At 40.6% G+C, this 20,410-nt stretch overlaps 1 protein-coding gene across 8 annotated transcripts in view; it reads right to left on the minus strand.

The window, feature by feature from the left end:
* Nucleotides 1-20,410, minus strand: part of Bod1l1 (biorientation of chromosomes in cell division 1 like 1) — a 58,323-nt gene that overhangs the window by 29,561 nt on the left and 8,352 nt on the right. For 6 of the 8 annotated variants that reach the window (XR_008722007.1, XM_055623839.1, XM_055623837.1 and 3 more), the window contains exons 3-10: nt 16,808-16,998; nt 15,713-16,327; nt 14,928-15,077; nt 12,229-12,395; nt 10,433-10,544; nt 9,786-9,924; nt 7,441-7,513; nt 1-5,992 (exon numbers count right to left, since the gene is read on the minus strand). Coding sequence is in view for 7 of the 8 variants with exons in the window: in XM_055623839.1 (XP_055479814.1) it covers nt 1-5,992; nt 7,441-7,513; nt 9,786-9,924; nt 10,433-10,544; nt 12,229-12,395; nt 14,928-15,077; nt 15,713-16,327; nt 16,808-16,998 (7,439 nt within the window). In the remaining variant the exon portion in view is untranslated. The remainder of the gene's footprint in view (nt 5,993-7,440; nt 7,514-9,785; nt 9,925-10,432; nt 10,545-12,228; nt 12,396-14,927; nt 15,078-15,712; nt 16,328-16,807; nt 16,999-20,410) is intronic. The other 2 variants (XM_055623841.1, XM_055623842.1) reach the window with 2 other exon arrangements.

A 20,410-nucleotide genomic window follows, 5' to 3' on the forward strand; every position in this document is an offset into this window, starting at 1 on the left:
CTATGCCGCACCCATTATCCTCAGGAGGAACAGTGACATCAAGGTTTTCTTCCCTGTGGAATGACTGCCTTGCACCAGCAACATGTCCCGTTTCCTCAGCAGACCCTTTACTAGTGCATGTGCCACTGTGGTCACCTTTTGTAGTCAAGACCCCCTCCTGTTTTGGAGCAGATGGAGCTACATGGCAGGAAGCTGGAAGGACTGCTGTGTTCGAAGGAGCCATTTTTGACTCTTGGCCTGCAATACATTTGGTGGTAGTATTCAAATTGTTCTCAGGTCCCTGCTGGTCAGAAGGGCACTCCGATGCGGTATCTGCGATGGGCAGCATGCCATCAGTTTTAGCACCAGTATTTACTGCTGCCAGACACTCAGAAGACTTATGTTCTGGTCCTCTCAGACACTTAGTCTTAGGCGGGTTGTCAGACAGTGAGTTTGTAATCCTCTCTGAGTCCCTTCTTACTATACCACTGGCCATGCTACTGTGCCTTGCTGCCTCTGCCTCTGCACTTTTGTTCTCCCTCTGAACAGAGCTCAGCAATGTATTCCTTTCTTTTGAATTGAGGTCTTGGCCCGGGCAATCCTTGTCATGGCTCTCTTCCTCTCCTATGCACACATCAGGACCTGGCTGGCCTTGTCCTACAGAGGGCTCACAGACTGGCAGCCTGTCATGCTCCCCCCTGATACTCACTGCCATTAAGGGACCCACATCTTTGCCTGTCGTGAATGGCCCAGGGCACTGACAGTTACTTTCAGCCACGAGACTGGGCATGGGTAGTTCACACTTACTTTGCTTTGTAGCTAAATGTCCACCATTTCCTTCTGTGTTCTGTGTGGCTGGCTGAGTCTCTTCATGTCTGCTTAGGCTGGTGCACATCAGCACACACTCTGCGGTGCTGGTAGAGATAATGGCAGCATCACTCAAATCTTCCCCTTTCACAGTGGTGGCCTGGTCTTCCTCTGTAGGGACAGTACCAATCATGACTGCTTCACGTCCTTCAGAGGTGCTTGTGGAAATCATGGCAGTGTCACCCGTCTCCTCGACTGGTATGACTGAGGGACAGACTGCCTCCTGAGGGATAGCACTGGACACAGAGCCTTCACAGTCTTCAACTGAACTTGTAGAGATAATTGCATTCCCATCTGTAACAGATGGTGCATTTCCACTTACACCAGAGACAGAGGCTTCACATTCTTCTGCTATGCTGGTCGAAATGAGAGCACATTCATCCTTTTCCTCCTTGCTGGTTGAGGCAAGAGGCCTTTCAGCTTCAGTGGGAGCACTGGGCATAGGCACCTCAAAGTCCTCGGTGCTTACCAAGGCTGGACCTGCAGTGCTTTCCTCAACTGCTGCAGCTGGCTGCTGTTTTTGAGCACATGTGACAGTAATAGCACTAGATATAGGAACTTCGAATTCTTCCCCTATGCTTGTAGAAATCATGGCACACTCATCCTTTTCTTCACTTCTGTTTGCAGTGAGTTGGCTCTTATCACCTGAAATTGCACTGGGCATAGGAGCCTCAAATCCTTCCACATGTATTCTGGTGCCACCCATATTTTCTTCATTGCTCAGCGTACACAAATGTCCTCCTCTCACATCTGTAATTGCACTTATCTGAGGGGTACAATCATTTGTACTGGTAGAAATCACCAAGCCATTGCCTTGATTCTTACTCCCAGATAAGCTGTCCTTGTTGGAAACATCAGCACTGGCAGTAGAGGCCATAAGGTCATCACACTCTTCGTTTTCCACAGAAGTGATGATCCCTTCACATTTTCCCCTGGGTGACGTGTGGCCAACTTCATATTCTGGAACTGCTCCAGATACAAGAATGTCATCACTGCCCCTCACCAACCCAGTGGTTTTATCTTCCACTGTTTCTTTCCTGGTAAGCTGGCTATCACTGTGATGAGATGACGCACTAGCCAAAGGATCCTCACTACCACCTATAACTGGTGGCCCATCACTGTTTCCTGCAAAGGCACTGGTCACACTGCTTTCCACAATCCCTTTGGCACTGGAACAGATATCAGTATCTTTGACTACCTTCTCTGCACTACTCATGCTATCAACATTACTGTCATTTGTATTCACAGTTGTTGCCCCAGCCTCACCATCCACATGGTCCCTCGTAGGGCCAATCTGACCACTCTCTTCTCCACTCTCACAAACCAACATTCCTTCACTTTCTTCTAGCCCTGTGCAAGTTGAAGCATGTCCGGTTTCATTTCCTCTTCCAGTACTAGTCACAACACCCTCCCCCTCATCATCCTCTTCTTTTGCACCTGTGCTGGTCACAATGCCTTCATCATCACAGGGACCAGCAGCCACTAAAGGTACATTAGTAATGTCTTTGGACTCGGTGCTGTCCATTGCACTCTCTGCATTTTCTTCAGTTTCGGAACTTATGGCACAACCTTCACTGTTGTCCACTGAGCCTGTGCAATTTGTTGCTGCTTCCCCATCTTCTTCAGTAATGCCTGTGCTGGTGACTGCACTCTCACCTTCTGTACCATCATTTCCAGAACCATCTCCTTCTTGGTTGGCACTTGCCTCTCGGGGTTTATCATCATTTACTTGGACCACATCTGCACCTGTAACCACACGTTGCTCTTGGGTTCCCACTCCAGTTACCAAGCAGAAAGTAAAGTTACTACTTTTCCCTTTGGCTTCAGTACATGTCACAGTGCCTTCTGTTTCTTTCTTAGGATCAACCTGTGTCCTATTTTCTTGGGACCCATCAGCATCTTCACTGATCATAGATCCTGCTCTTATTTCTGTTCCAGCACTTGTAACAGCACCGTCACTTTCAACTTCACCAGTACAGGTAGCAGTGCCCTCAACTGTACACGAAGAACCATCACACTTTTCCTCAGAGCATGCACTGGTTACTGCATCATCTTTCTCCTCTGTTGTAATACTGTTCACATTGGCTTCAGTCTGAACTGTATGAGAACCCAAGGGGCCTGCTATTCTGCCTTCTGACTCAGCCACAGCACACTCTCTACTTTCTCCTTCCTTGGAGCTTGTGAGCAAAATCTCACTTTCAGCAAATCCTTCTGTGACAACACCCCTACCCTCTTCAGCTGCAGCAAAAACAGTACACTCACTGGCTTCTGCCCCAACCTGGAGGGTATGGCTTCTAGGGCATGCACCCATTATGAAGCCTTCATCTGCCTCAATACTGGTACAAGGTAGGGGCTCCCCCTTCTCTCCTGTTTCTGATGAAGTGGTGATGGCATCCCCAGCCTTGACTGGATTTAACATGATGCCTTTGTCCTTCCCTTCAGAACTAGTAGCAATGAAAGCTTTGTCTCTTCTACCAGATCCAGCTGCCACCCTGTCTGTTTTCCCATGCCTTTGCTGTGGCACAGAGGCAGCATCACGCCTAGCACTGGTGTCCACCTCATTGTTTTCGGTCTTCCTTTCAACATCAGTTGGTATTTTTTTACTTTCATCTGGATCTCTATTATGCTTACGCCTGACTGTTTCAGCCTCCTTTCTTGTACTCAGGTCTACGACATGCTCAACTAAAGCACTGTCCTGCTTCACATCAGGCTCTACCTTCAGATCACTTTCTTTCTTGGACGTGCCCATCAAGCTCCTTTGTTTGTTAATGTTCTTATTTTCCCCAGTCATGCCCGTTGTCTTGCCAGCAAGAGGTATGCTTACTTTGCCTTCTTTACTATACAGCAACGTGTTCTGGCTATCTTCAGAAAGGTGCCTTTTGTTACCGACATTTGCTTTTGTTGGCATATCTACTGTGGAACCATCATTACCTTCTTTGTTCCCATTTGTCTTATGGACTTCTGACTTCTTAACATTCAAACTTTGGCTAGAGACATCAGAATGATTTACCAGAGAGGTACTGGCTGTGCCACCTTCTGAAATCACTTCTCTGTCAACTACAGGAATTGTACTTGAATCATGAGATTCTTTCTGAGGAACAACAGTCACAGAGCCTAAGGATGATGAGAGATCTGAGTTTGTAGAGTATTCAAGAGAAGGGCCACATTCTTGAGTGCCACATTCTTCAGTAGCTTTGGACATGCCTTTTAAATTCTTCTGTCCCTTCTCATTTTCTGATGGGGCCTTACCAAACCCTCTCCGACTCACTTCAGAGTCCACATTTACTTCATGGGCTCCTCGCTGAACTGGCTCTCTCTCCTTTGGAGTGGGTTTTGATACATTACTATGGCTGTGCACTTTCTTGGTCAATGGGCTTTTATGGTCAGCATGCTTTTCAGAATTGCTAGTAACTGCTAGTCCACGCCCTGATTTACAGGTCAGAGCTGCTGGTTTTGAATCTACCACAGAAGTTCTTAACTCATCCTTTAAAACCCCAGCAGCAGCTTTATGTTTTGTAACATTTTCAAAGTCAGTGTCTTGCTGAGAATTATTACTACTGATGTCCTGGGTTTTAGAAAGCTCAGACACAGTGTCGACTACTACCTCAGAATCGATTTCCATTGGCTCTTGTTCAGAGATCGATGTGGTTTCATTGCTTTTTTTTGGTCTTTGCAGGGAACTACTGGCAGTGCCTGAGATGTTCACTGCTACCTTATCTTCCCTGGCCATTTCCTGTGATATGCTTCCTCTGCGGTTTTCACACAGCCTTCTACTTAATTTCTTTTCTGTGACTGAGCCATTCCCTCTGCCCTTTTCATGACTGCTGTCAACTTCTTTACCATCCTTGTCATCTGGTTTATTTTCTTCTTTCTTTTTCATGTCTTTATTACTGTGCTTTAAGCTTCTGCTTCTGTGCCCATCTGAGAGCTTCTTCTCAAGTTTGGAGGAGGTTGAGTCTTTATCTGCCTTATGTTTCTCTTTAATCACTGCTAACTTAGCTTTGTGCCCAGAGTCCTTCTGCATACCATGTGCTGAAGGCATAGCATTCTCTAAGGCAGGTTCAGCAACAGATTCTTCTAAAGATTTGTCTTCAAGTTTGGACTTACGCTGTCTTTCTGGGTCATTGTCTTCCGAGTTCTTTTCCTTATCAGGCTTTGGAGTTGTCACATGTTTTGTGAGACCTTCTTGTGACTCTGTTTCAGCAACTTTTGCTTGTTTGCCTTGACCTTTTGATTTAGACTTTAGCACAAGCTTCTCTTCCAACAAGCTCTTCGTTCTTCGCCTCTCCTTATGAAGCTCTTCTGGCTTTGAACTGCTGTCGACATTAGTGGAGTCTGTCTCACACTTCTCTTCAGAACAGCTCTCGCTTCTTTTCTGCAATGTTACATTGTGCTGCTTGGAGCTTGCAGCATCCTTCAGAAGTTTAGAGTCACTTGACCTTCTGGATTTGTGCTCAGCCTTGGTTTTTTCAGATGGCGGGTGCTTCTCCTTTTTGTTATCTTTGCGTGCATGGTCATCTGTTTTTATAGTGTATTCAGAAACTGGCTTTCCATCTCTACCCAATACTGACAATTTCCTTTCATTCCTGTGTTTACTTTTACGTTCAGTTTTATCATCTGAAGAAAGTTTTTGTTGACTTTGCTTCTGAATATTTTCCTCTGTTTTTAAACTTTTCTCAGAGGAGTGAGGTTCAGTCTCATCACCTATTTTATGTATACTGTCACCTTTGTATTTGTGTTTTGAAGATAATTTTTCTTCTAACTGACCTTTTTCTTTTTCGGATTTCTCCTTGGCAGCCTTTGCCTCTTTTTTAGGCAGGCCTTTCCCATGCGTTTCAGGATCATCTTTCTTTTGATACTTTTCATTTTTAAGGCTGCTTTTCTGCTTCTGGGGTTCTTCCACATTAACTTCTGAGCGTTCTGCTTGCTTTTTTCCATCTCTTGTATCTGTTTCTTCCTGAGCGCCTTCTGAGACAACAGGGGTAGATGTCCGTCGCTTATATTCCCTTTCTACTTTTGATTCAGTTTTGTTTTCATCAGCTAAATGCAGAGATTCAGAAAGCCTCCGGGCAGGTTTGCCTGGTTCACCTTTGCCATGAGCATGCTTCAGGTCCTTGGAGGAAGCCTTTTCTTTTTCACAGTGTTGCTGGAAAACAAAGGATATTTATGAGACATATTTTAGATACAAACTTACCTCTTTGGGTCTATTTACTATGCAATCTCTAGCACATCTCAGGCACTTCAGCTCCACAGATGATATAACCCATGGCAGGTATTGGACACCAAGAAGCTAAAACTCAGCGCAACGTGAGTGTCTAAACGATCACACTCTGAGTCTCACATTATTCCCAGCTTTACAGAGCAGTTATTTCACCTAACTGGTCCATGCATTTAGGAAGTCTGCAATACTACACATGACTATAGCTCACTAATACCCAACAGTCTTTAATAAATGTAAACCGACTAAGGGACAGCTTAGTGTTCTTTTTAGTATAAAAATACACATGCTGATGAAGAAGTAAAGCTGTATTTTAAGAATCAGAAACCTAAATCACTTATATAAATCATGTGGATTTAGACTATTTGTACAATATTCTATTTATAAAATCTGAAATGTACATAGAAACTGAGTTAACAGTGTAAGCATACACACATAAGCATATACACAAATGTATGTTCAATTGTTCTGGGGAGGTACTGGGGAAGCATGCACAGTACCTGAACTTTCTTCTCCACCCCAGTTTTGGCACTTCGTACATTAACATGTGTAAAACTTCATGAGATAATATCCACAAAAAAAAGTATCACAAAGGACAGTTAAATATTTAAATATATGTGGGAACACATTGGGAGTATGACTAAATATGACTCTAGTTTCTGAAGAAAGAAATTTACTGGCTATTAACAATTACTAGGTTATTAGTGTCTCTAGCTCAGAAACATTATGATGGGTCAGCTATAGGACTATGGATATGTTTTACAAATAAAGATTTAAACTCAGTTAAAGCCAAAATCTGTCCCAAGTATAACCCAACACAGTGGAGAAATGCATTCACTGCATGTATTTTCACAATTTAAAATGAGCCCAATTTGGTCACAACCTTAGTGTCAAATACAAGCTGGTGCTTAAGTAAATAAGAATGCATTCAGTCAGTATGCCACGAGCCAACTGTTAAATATTACAAAGCTTATGAGGTAACACAAACTGAGCAAAGTCTCAAGAAAATTTTTGTCAGCGTATTTTCCTTCCAAAAAACTGTGTGCTTATGGTAACCAAAGAGATAAAGTAGAGAACCTACTATGTAGGAGTTTAGTTTTCTTTTTCTTCTTACTGACAATTTTGTTATTGCTATATACATAAAAAAGAGGGTGAAGGGGATAAGGAAGAGAACTTACTATCTAGACAAAACAAAATCATTCATCAACTCATTAAAACAAATTCAGGCCAAAATTCAACAGGCTTAAGAATGCTGAACAAAATGGTTTTTAAGACAAAACACAGAAAAGATTACATTATGGTCTTTTGCTGCAAAGGAATACTGAATGACTCACACCTAGCAAAAGGGCACTGACAAATGTTTCACTAAGACATACCTCACTTGCTTTGAGGGCTTCTTTGGATTCTTCCTCAGCCTGCTGCTTCTTTTTAGAATTCTCATCAACATTCCTAAGAAGAGAATAAATCAAATATAAACTTCTAATCATCTAAGAATCTCATAAGAAAGTTGAAAGAAAATCTTTCCCTTACTATGACTACTCACTTCATTTGTGGATGCTGGTTACACTTTAAACCTTACTTTTAGCTAGCAGAGAAACAATACAAGTGTGGATTATCTGCTTCCAGTGCAAAAGAGAAACATGCTACAGAACAAATCCAAATATGCTTCACTACATCCACTACACAACATCTGAAAGCCTCACCATCTTTTGGATAAGCAAGAAGGCCTTTTGACTCAGAGCTATATAAAAAGGGTACAATAAATCTGAAAACTGACTCCTCTCTGAGTTCTGTAAATTCACTTATCTTGAAGTTTATGATTAATTTACAGAAATGTAATGATGGGCTGGAGAGAGAAATTAACCACTAAAAGCACCTGCTACTCTTTTAGGGGACCTGGGTTGGGGTCCCAGTACCCACATGGCACCTCACAACCACTTGTCACTCCAGTCCCAGAGGATCTAACACCATCTCCTGGCCTCCATAGGCTCTTGCACGTATGAGATACACATAAACACTTGTAGACAAACACACATGCACATAAAATAAAAAAAAGAATTGTAATTTAATGTAACAGTAAAACTGAAGACCATGGTTTACATTACATCATAGCTACTTTCAAGAGTCTCTTTCCCTTGGTAATTCTTCAATAATTAGCAATGAAAACACAGTGTTAAAAAAATAAAAGAACAGGACATTATGTGAAGGGGAAATCATGGGGTGATGTTAAAAATAGGTGCTGCGAAGACAGGCAAACAGATGAAACCTGTTAGTAAGTGGTTACTACAGGCCCAGACAAGATACTTCTACAAGTACTTCCAGGAGCCATAAACTCAACTCTCTGAGACTCGGAAAATTTTATGTTTATGTATGTTTATGTTCTAGGGTAGAACCTAAAGCTTGTCAGATTTACACAAAATTAATTAAAAAGTTACTTTAAAATACTATAGATATCAACACAATGAAAGAAGATAAAAGAAAACTCCAAGGCCTTCATAAACACATAGTAACATCTATGTTACTCAAAGTGAAACATTCTATGACTTTCTCTCTTTTTTTCTGACAGATTGTTCTACCTACCTACCTACCTACCTACCTACCTACCTACCTACCTATCTATCTTGTTGTTGTAGTACAAATCATTCCCATGGGTGCATCAGTTTCTGCTAATTCTGTCAAAGTCAGCAAGATGGCCCATCAGGTAAAGCTGCTTACTGCGTAGAACACACAGAGGATGATGCTTCCCCTAGAAGTACCATGGGTGAGATGCCTTCCCTCAAGTTGTTGGTCTCAGAGATTCCCAAAACAATACTAGCTATTGGCACTGAACTTGGTTGCCACCATAACTTGATGTTAAGATCCTATTGCTGAAAACACCACACATCTTGGTCACAGGACATGGAGAAATCAAGCTGATACTACTTGTCCCTGCTGATTAGATGTCATAAGTCCAGAAGGTGCCAAGAAAGCTCCTGGGGTTAGAGGGAGTCATCAATAGTTTGTGGACCTTGTGAGCTACAGTAATAAGCAGCATGGCAGGACATACTCATAGGCGCAATAGTTGCATGAAAGATAACTAACCACATTCTATTTGGATTAAAGGATGATTAACAAGAACAAACACAAGCCTGGTAGTGTAAATTTAACTAAAAATGCGTAATTGGGAGGCTCATGGGATCTTGGAGTGAACATACTACCATTATGTTGCTGAAAAGATATAACATCAAACTGCCCTATAAATTCTTATCTCTAAAAAAAAACCAGGTATGATGGCATATTCCTTTAATTCCAGCCCTGGAGAGGCTGAGGTAGGATTACTATGCGCTCCATGCCACAGTTCCAGAGCTGTTTTTCTACACCCATGGGTTAGTGCAGTTCCCAGACTTCAACAGAGACGTTTCTTTGTACAAAAGATGAAAGTTAACACAGAAACTCAGAACCCATCAAAGTGTAGATTAAATTAAAAAATAACTTTCAAACTTTTTAAGAAAAATTTTAATTGGGAGATAGGGTCTCTCTCTACAGTCCTGGATATCCTGGAACTCTCTAAGAAGATCAGGTTGGCCTCAAATCACAAAGACCCCACTGCCTCTGTCTTCCAGGAACTTGAATTATACCATATCCAGCTACTTTTGAAGATGGCTTATGAGCACTTTCAAAGCTGTTCTTCTGAAAGCACACCACTAGTGTGACAAACACAACACAGCAGATATAAATGTACCTTGAATCTTTCTTTCTTCTTTTGCTTAAGGCTACCTTTTTCTCTAAAACTTTCCGTTCTTTAAGGACTTCTTTAATTCTTGGGGCTTTGGGTTCCAAAGTCTTGGTTGATGAATCTTCTAGGTCCACACTACTTTTGCCTAGAAAATAAATAAACAAACAAATAAATGAGCAAGCTTTATTTCAGAAGACGGTTTTGTAACTATGCTATATTTACCTTTGATTAAGGTTTTATAATCATTATAAAACACAAAATAGCTTTGAACAGATCTCAGTTTCTGCTAGGAAATACAGACTTCAATTTTATTATATTTACTGTGCCCGATAAATGTCAGCATAAGGGCTGTAGTATAGCTCTGGGGCAGAGCTTGTACTTAGCAAGTTTGTGGTCTTGAATTCAATCCCCAGCATTGGAGACAGTAACAGAAAAGAAAAGGGAAAATCAAAGATGATGTGAAGCATAGGCTAGCTGTATTATCGTCACCAGAAACACTCAACTACTTATATCTAAAATCCATTCAACCATTACTGCAGAACAACTTGCTTCCATACTTTATTATACATGCATGTGCCACAAACAATATGAGACTAACTAGAAAATAATGGTATGTGTAAGATGCTCTCAAGTAACAGTAATATCTGCTATACCTTGGTTCTTTGCTTTGGAAGACTTTGTCTTTTCTGCTTTCTGTTTTCGTTTTTCTTCAAGTTTCTCTCTATTAATTCGTCTTCTTAAAACTCTCTCTTCTTTTTCTTTAGCCTATAACCATAAAATTGCCCAAAGATTATCAGGTAAAAGGAAAGACACTCTCTGAGAGAACATATGTGAAAACAAACAAACAAACAAACAAACAAACAAACAAACAAAAAACCTGTACATCTCTGAGGTAGCGATTTAGCCCAGCAAATATGAGGCCTTAGGTGTGACCCCAAATATTCAAAGTTGCCCCCAAACCAAAAAAGTTTAGTTCGTTCTTTTGATGTTTTTATACATCAATGGGATAAACAAAAGCACACATACATCAGGCTGAAAAGACGGCTCAGTGTTTAAGAACATTTGCTGCTCCTGCAGAAGACCCAGTTTGTTCACAGTACCCATATGATAGCTAACAAACATCACTAACTCCAGTTCTAGGGAATCCAACACCTAAACTCTGTGGGCACTAGGTACACACATACACACAGTCAAAACATTCAATAAATCTTAAAAAAAAAAAAAAAGAAAAAAAAGAAAATAGACATTAAGTATGTGTATACAGATATGGGTATGACTGCCCTATTTTGGAAGCTACCAGATGATAGAAGGCACAGGTAGAAAAACTTAATTAGTATTTTAAAATGTTGAAGAATGAAAGGCATGATCTGAGAAAAGATGATTTAACAAATTAGCTGTTACAACTAAAAGAGGAAATACACCTATAAAAACATGAATATCAAGCATAAATGGGTAAGTCTTCAGAACTTCTCAGTTATTTCTACAGGAACAATTGAAATGTAGATTTAAGTTCTACAGCCAATCTGACTTGGTGGTTACAATCCTGGGCCTGAGCTGTAGTGTTGGGACTTTCTGCTGGCTGAATTTCAACTAGGGAAGTTCACAATCATTTTGTTATTCTTACTATCCTATTCTGGCTCAAAGCTCAAAGCCAAAATTTCAAAAATCCCGAGCAGGTACACAGCTCCTATCCACTATCTTCTCTAAGAAATAAGATTAGACTAAACACTAGCTTATTAAACACTCTTAAACACTAGCTAGCAATCACACTTTGCAGTGTTTTCTTCAGTAATTAATTCTATTAACCCCTTCATTTTGATATAAGAAAATTTTCATATTTTTATGTCCCTTAAATTGTAAGCCATTTAAAAACTAATGAATTTTGCTTAAAAAGCATTCAATAATTGAATAGTACATGATAACTGGAAGCATTTTCAAACCCAGGAAATCAGTGGACTGCATTTCCCTCAATATTACACTAATTGCACACTGTATCTTGATATGAAATGAGCCACATGGATATAACATTTTCCTAATATGAAACTGTTACATTTTTTCACTTTTGTTAGTAACAGTGATATCTTTGTGTCTATTCTATGTAGTTCCATGGCAAGCCCCTTGAGGGCAAGACCACATCTGCTCTGTGCATACTAGTACGGTGCACAGATGACTATTCAAATTTTGTTAACCTGCTGCAGCAGGCTAAATCACAGAAGTTCTCAACCTGTGTGCTGCAACCCCTGTGAGGGTCGAACAACCCTTTCACAGGCGTTACATATCAGATATTTAGATTACAATTCATAACAGTAGCAAAATTACAGTTATGAAGTAGCAAAAAATAATTTTATGGTTTGGGGCTCACAACAACATAAGGAATAGTATTAAAGGGTCACAGTGTTGGGAAGGTTTAGAACCCCTGCTAAATCAGCACGGGATCAACTGGACTTACAATGGACTGCCGCCGTTGTTCTACTGTGAGTTCGTCATCAGAATCACTGTAGTATTTTGAGTAAAGATACGGTTTGTGAACATAAGCATGCCGTACACTTCTGGCTTTTCCATCACTAGAATCACTAGTTTGCGTTTTTGCTTTATTCTGTTTGTTTTTCTCTTCATCTGGAAAGAAGTCAATATAAAGAGTGAGTGCTTCTGTCAACTAGAGCAGCATCAACACACTGTAGATGTAGCAAAAGGCACCAATATACTTCAAGTGCACTTAAAAGTCCAAAGGGATGTCAGTAGGAGAAATTCAGAAACTGACAGTTTAAAAAACAATTCACCTCACATATAGAGGCAGAGCAGACCAAGAAAAATTAGACTTCTGTATTATTAAAAGAAAAAAGAAGCACAGACAAAAGCTGCACAGAGCTGATCTGAAGGAAGAGCAGGGTAGGCTCGTTGCTAAAGTGGTACAGAGGCTCCACTCTACCCTGGAGCTGTGTGCTTTTGCAGGCTCAACATGGAAGCCATGTACACACTCTACAGACTGACTGCCGCTGGGCCTTACCTGATTAGGAACTGGTGGGCAGCATTCATTCAGAGGTCAGCAGGGGTTTCTGCCAGTCTAAGCTCAAGTTTCCCTTTACTGTTCACTCCATTTTGGTTTATTAACTCAGGAGCCCACTTAGCCGAAGCTGCTGGAACCATCTTAGCCTACTCTTCCTTCTATCAGTTTTAAACAATGCATTTTGACAAACAGTTAATTCTTGTCAGTGGACTCTTATCAGTGGATTCTTGTCATGTGAATGTTTTTATCACTGTTAAGTTGAGGAAGCTCACTTAAAGCTGCACTTTAAAGCATACTTGAGATCTTGTTTATTTTTCAGTTTTTTGAAAGAGGGTCTCACCTCACTATTTTCCCTGGCTTTCCTTGAACCCACTCTGTAGACCAGGATACACTCGAACTCTCAGACAACCCCTTGCCTCTGCCTTCTGAGTGCTGGGATTAAAGGTGTGTTACACCACACCCAGCTCACACTTGATATCTTAATGCCTACTTGTGAGTTCAGGAAAAAGGCAGGAGTCAATCACAGCTCCTATACCTTACACTAAAACCTCTACATGAGGAAGACGATCTTTCCATTTGAAACAGTAGAAAAGAGGAATAAAGGAATATATATTTTCTACTATTTATTGCTCTTAGTGAACTTCTTATATCTTAGAACATACATATAAAATCTAGCTCCAGCCAAGAAAGCATCCCAGCAGACCCCAAAGCATGAGCAGAGAAAGAGCAGGGTTCACAGGCTGGGGACTAGCCCTCCCACTTGGGCAGTACAGTAAGGACCACCATCATAGCTGGAGTGCACTGCTGCACCTATTCTTAATATGTACCTTTGTTTCCTGGACATACACATAAGCTAAGAAAAAATATCTGTGGATTTAGAAGGCTCTGCTTTTTCCTGAGTTTCTTCCTAGGCATCTAAAGCTAGCAGAAAATGCAAAGGGTGCTGTCTGCTGACAAGAGTATGTCAAGGCAAAGAGGAGCATGATGTGCTGTCTCTGAGCAGAGTCAGGCTTGATTTCTGCCCTGCTGCTCGGTGGCCGTATGACTTTGGATTGGACAAACCTCAAACCTTTGTTTTCTTTGTTGTGCCTCTTTTCCAGGGTTGCTGGAGTTAAGACACAGAAAGGCATCAGTATAGTCCCTAGGACCCAGTAATCACTGGGTGATTAGGAATGGTTAGCTGACGAGTAACCTGTATAGCAAGGATTTCAGCTTTGTCCAGGGGATGGACGTTTTTCATAGGCTTCTGAGAAATCATCTCTAGACCCTCAAGATGCTGTACTTGACTGATGTGTTTCTGCCTTCCTGGTTTTCTTTTCCTGGTTTCCTCCTACTGTGGCTAGGAGGGAGGAGGGGTATTGGGTCCTGCAGCAAGACCTCCTGGGTCTAGAGACGTAAGGGCAGGCATGTCATTACAACTATATCCTAGAGCCCACGTAAGAATTTCAAACCAAAGTTCTGGTGCACTTCTCTGGTTGATCATAGTTTATCCAGATGATAGAAATGCATGTGAAGGAAGTAAAGTTGCCCACAATTCCAGAGAGGATATGCAGCTGGTTCCTGTTTGGAACATTTCTGAACTTGACCCTATGTACTCCATCCCTTCTCTGATTTGACTGCATTCCTTAGCTGGATCAACCATAATTGAGTGGAGCGGTATTTGAGAAATACCAACACTAGCAGGATAGTCTAACATTCTATATAGTCCCAGCTAACAGTTATTCTCCTGTCGTAGAAGTGCTGGTATTCTAGGCACAAACCAACATATCTAACGAGTGTACTAGCTTTTGGTGTGCTGTCAGCACTTTTAGGAAATCAGTTTTTCCAAGGATGCTCTTTAGCACCCCTAAATTTTCAACTGGTGGCAGAAGTGAGGGTAGCCTTCTAGATTGCACTTCTACCAAGTACCATTCACATACTGTCACATAAACAAAAGCAGCCATACAAGCACTCAGTCGTGCAATAGTCTCAGATGACGAAGTTGGTCATGGAGAACTAAGGCTTGTTGGGGAACAAAGTTAATTAGACAACCCAAGGTAGCAGGCTCCTGCTATGCAACACTTTCAGGAAGCAGCTACCAGAACAAAACACAAATAATGCTTAACAGAACCGTCACAGAAACACTGACAAAAGGGCATTACCATCTGATGTAATCTCTCCTTCTTCCATGCTATCAGACATGACAATTTCCTCCTCTGTGTCTTCTTCAAAGGATGAGAGGTCACTGGTGTGGACAGAGCTAACTGTGATGTCAGTGAGACCATCCACATCAGAATCTATCAGAGAGCAATCTTTAAGAAGAAAATGAAACAAAATAAATAACTGCTCATAAGAGCAGATTCAAAGCCTAAACCTTAAATATTAAAGATTTCCTAGAAAAATTAGCTATCAGAAAGACAGTTATCTTAACAAAATACAAAGGTAAAAAGAGTAACTTGCAAAAATAACTATTAATTTGTAATGTAAGGTTATACACAAATGTAAAATTTAAATAACTGGTGTTATTATTATTATTAATATTATTATTGTTACCTAGTATTTTTAAGATTAGCCTATACAACTTAAGTTGCTTAGAACAGTATAAATAAATAACACAAATTATAAAGTTTATAGCTTTTCTGTTAGTTTTCTTTGTGAATAGACACATTGGCATAGTAAAGCAATTATAAATATTTATTGCCTCCCTTTCCACTAGCCCAAATGAGGCCTGTTTTTTAGCTCAGGCTGGCCTGGATACTGCAAGCAGCATACCCAGTGCTGGGATTACTGCTGTGTGCCAACATGCCCAGCTTATCACATTTATTGTTTTGCAGGTTTTCATGGAACACCAAAACAAATCATTAAAATCTAAAGCCAAATTTGACACTATCCCTGTTCCTCTAAGGAACACTCTGATCTTGAAAACCATGCGGACTTGTGCATGTACCTTCCTTTGTGCCCTCAGCAGCCCTGGCTCTGCTGTTGATCTTTTCGGAAGGAAGCTTTGTGCTCTCCATGTCTTTGTCCTTTGCTTGTTTTTCATCTTTTGCTTTCTGTGTTTCTTCATTCCTTTTGAAGTGATCATTTTTTTTTTCAGTCTTTTCCTTCTTTTCTTTCTTTCTTTCTCCTTTCTCATTGCTATCTGGTTTCTTTTCTCCTTTGTCCGTTGATTTAATTTTTTGGTCAGTGATTTCCTGCTGAGCATCCTTATTTAGTAAGAGTAAGCTATTACTCTCTTTTGTGTGATTTTTAGTTTCTTCCACTGGACAAGGGAGATCGTTAGGTTCTTCTGACTTGGAAGCAGTTTCTATCCCCTCCCCTCCGGAATCAGGGGTAGTCTTTTCTCTTTCAGCCCCATCCTCTGAGCCTCTCTCCTTGTCTGTGTTGATGTCAGTGCTTGGCTGAGATGAGAGTTTTCTGGATATTCTCTCACTAGCCTTGGCATTAGACATTTCTGTTGAAGCTCTGGCAGCATTAGCTTCTTGGTTAAGAGAAGTTATGGTTTCCAAGATTGACATGGCATCACTGGCTACATTAGCACTGGGCCCAGCAGCAGGAGTACCTTGAAGGAGAAGACAAGACTTGGAATAAGTTTATGCAAGAAGTACACCCTTCTACTTCATCTATGCTACACACCACAGTAATAAGCTGTGTAGAAATGCATGTTCCTATAGGCTTTGAAGTACAGTGCTGGTATACATACTCAGAAATTTCTATCTCCTGAGAACACAGTGTCTTATAGGAAGGGTGCCAACACATCCAAGAACATTTCAATTGTGAGAAGAATGTCTTTACTATTTCCGTTACATCCACTTTTATAGCAAGTGTGCACATGCACAAACTCATCATTATTAAAATGCTTTCAAAAATTAATTTCATAAAAGAAATGTCATGCCAGTTGAGGAATTCAAGTAATACGGACAGTACATATAATTTCACTAGAGTAGCCAAGTGGAGCAATGCATTAAAAAAGCCACGCATCTCAACCTAGGCAATCAGACCATGAAGATCCCAGGAATTGACAAGAGTAAAAACAAAGCACCTTGGGTAATGACGGAGGAGTCCAGCTTCTCATCATCAGGAGCTGTGCTCCCAGTTGCTTCCTCTTTGTGATTCAATGTGGCCAGAAATTCATGCACAGCTTTTTCCACCTGAGGCCTAAACGTGTGGTTGATCTTTGGATCCACGACCTGAGAAATAATGCGGTCGATACCAGACTCCAGCATTCCTGATCTGAAACATGGGAAATTGACAGAAGAGTAAAGAAATAATTTTACATTATTTACATAAATCATTTAAAATAAAATACTATCTATTATAAATAAGTTCAACATTCAATAGTCTATTTGGGAAATGTAATACAGTCGTGGTTTTAGGTATTCTATATTACAAAGACATCTGTAAACTGTCCACTGGTAGAAAGACTAAAATACGTAAAACGGTCTTTGAAGTAGCAGCAGCAGTACAGAACATGAAGGAGGCGGTGCTTCTCTCAACCTACATGCCTGGAACACGACTGATGAGGTCCAGGCCTAAAGTAAATCTCTCATCTCTGAAACTTTCTTTTTTTTAAAAATAAAAAATATAAATTTTTTATAAGTCTTAGAGTTTCTAGTTAAAGTAAAGAATATATACAAAGTATAATTTCTTCAAATTGATAAACAAGAAACAAGAAAAACAAAAATAAAACTCAAGATGTCTGGCTTTCTTTTTATTACCTTCCTGCTATAAAACAGGATGATTTAGTCATTCAAGAGGTAGGTTATGAATATCTTCTACACAAAAGGCACCATGCTGACCACCAGGCAGCTACAAACCAGACCTGCACCCTGTGCTGGTTAAAGATACAGACACAATTAAAATACAGGAGGCTAGGGATGAACACACACCATGCACTGTGGGGAAGACGAGAGTAAAGAATTACTGGCTATGTCTACGATAAGGTGGGAACACTCCACAAAGAGAGTGACACTGAGCTGAGTCTTGATGTCTAAAGAAGAGGAAAAGAGAAACGGCAAAGGATGAGAAGGCAGACAGGAGTGACAAGGACATCTAAGTGGCACTTCTGTAAAATGACAGCCGAGCAAAATAGATTTAAGAACACATTTCTTCCTAGAATGCCCCAGGAGGAATTAAAGTACCCAGAGCAGTGTTGAGAGACAGAGGCCTTAGTCGCCTCTTACTTCTTGGGGACCCGTCTTCCTGGATAGAACAGGTGAGGAGATGTTGGTCCTTACACTGTAAATGCTGTTGCTGAGTGCACTTGTCTTAAGTGAGTGTAGACTGTATTTCCAATTCCCGAGGCACTTAGAAACCATGTGATACTGTAATTCTATTTATGTGGGACATAAAGAAAAATGAGCTGACATGCAATGAAGTAGGTTACCTGCTTTTTAAAGTTTCAAGATTAAACAACAGAGCACAAATCTGAAAAACACTGCTGTACCTTTAAGGTCTTTTTTGTCCCCTTTAAAGGTGATTTGCAAATGTAGCAGAAATAAAGAATTAAAAAGTTTTGCTGTAAGGCATTAAATACAAAGGCATAAAATTTAAGAATCAAACCCACTGAACCCAAAAATACTGCTTCCATTGCCTTCTCTGTTTCCCTGTATTTTGGCTTCTTGTCCTGCAAATAAAAATACTCTTAAATATATTCTTCCTTCCCACAGAGATCAGCTCTGATCTTATGTAAAATGGGGTCCAGAGCTACTGTTCCACTGCCCTTTGCAGGCTCACTGCCTTGGGGTATTCCCTAGCTGCCTTCTCAGAGGAAAGTACCTCAGCCCTAGATCCACAGGTGCATCCCTGCTTAATATTACTTACCTGCAGGCCTGACAGTACATGCCTATACCAGACACTTAGGAGGATGAGGCAGGATAACTACAAGTTTACAAGTTGTTTAAGCAACAGGGAAATTGCAGGGTAAGAGTTCAAAACCATCCTTCGCAAATTTGGACCTTTTCTCCAAATAAAAACAAAAGCGAGCAGAAGCGACAGGTGGTAGATGCCTGTAATTCCAGCACTGCAGTTCAAGGCCAGCCTAGCTACACACAGAATATGATGAGACCCAGGGCTACATACTGAGATCCTATTTTAAAACAAACAAACAAACAAGCAAACAGTAATAGAGTGCTTAGTTTTGCATGTATGAAGAGCTGAATTCAACTCCTACTTCTGAAAAAAACAACAACAACAAAAAAACACAAATGCATAAATAAAACCAAATCACTTCCTTCTATTTAAAATTCTGTCAAGATTACTGAAAGCTATCCAGCATTTTCAGAATCTGCAGCATAAATGTATATATAAATAAATAAAGTGTTTCTTCCTCCTGAGAAAAAGATAAGCTACTAAGTTGATCCGTTTTAAATTGCTGATAGCAGGCCACTTGTTCCACAGAAATGACAACTGCCATGGCTTAATCTAAGTCAATAAGCTGAGGATTTTCTCAAGTGTGTGTGAAAACCTGATTGAGATGATAGTTATTTATAGGGCTAGTCCATCCATAGAGTATCAGTTTTCATAAAACTAAGGAATCTTTCTCTAAGCCAGGCACAGTGGTCCAAGCCTTTAATCTAAGCACTTGTAGGGCAGAGGCAGGCGGATCTCTGTGAGTTCGACTCCACACTTATCTAGAGTGAGTTCCAGGACAGGCAGAGTAATACAGAAAGACCCTGTTTCAAACATACAAACAAATAAAAAACGTAACCAAACCAAACAACAACAAAATCTTTCTCTAAAAAAATTCCAATATGCTACTATTACTATTATAAAATATCGCACATGGGGAAAGCGTGATGTCTCAGTGGTTAAAAGCTCTTATAGTGTAAGTCCCATGACCTGAGTTCAATCCCTGCATTGCATAGTGAAAGGACAGAACTTACTCTTGAAGTTTTGCTTTGAGGCCTCTACCCACAGGATAACAAGGGGAAAATGTACAGAAGTCTCAGGAAGAGTGGGTGGTAAGTTACAAGAATACAGCTGTTCCCTTTCCTGGTCTCTAGTGTAGAGGAAGGCAGCTCACTACTTACGGGAGACAGCAACAGTATACACTTACCGCTGCCATAACCACTGGCTTCCTTACCATTTACAGGCATGAAACATAGGTAAAGATATCTTTTATTGGTACTAGGATTATAAGTGATTGATTTTCACATTTCCCTCACCTAAAATAAAACAGGATTATAAGTGATTGATTTTCACATTTCCCTCACCTAAAATAAAATAAATGACAGCTTTCTCATCTGAGAGATTTTGCACAATAAAGTATAAATAAAAATATCCAAAAAACCAGTCTCCTCCTTGAGACTCTCAAGATGGGATAATAAAATACTGCAGATTTGGAGGATTCTGTGCAGTGGATCAGCGCCAGTACTGCAAACAGAAAGGCACCCTCCTCCTGAAAAGAATGCAAGAGGCTTCTAAGCAGGATGGTAATGACCAATGCCATCATCTCTGAGAAGGGCTGCAGCTGTAGCTACCAAGTGTTGAAAGGGAGCCCTGTATCATCAGCAGCATTGCAAATAAACGTGGGTCGGGCACCACAGCTGCTCCCAGCTCTTATTCCTGTGCTACTCTGCTTACTGTTCTACTGAAGGCCTTTGTGAAAATAAGGAGCCTTCTTGGCCTGTCACTCAATAGACTC

Source organism: Psammomys obesus, unplaced genomic scaffold, assembly GCF_907164565.1.
Source record: "Psammomys obesus unplaced genomic scaffold, mPsaObe1.curated_primary_1811, whole genome shotgun sequence".
NCBI lineage: Eukaryota > Metazoa > Chordata > Mammalia > Rodentia > Muridae > Psammomys > Psammomys obesus.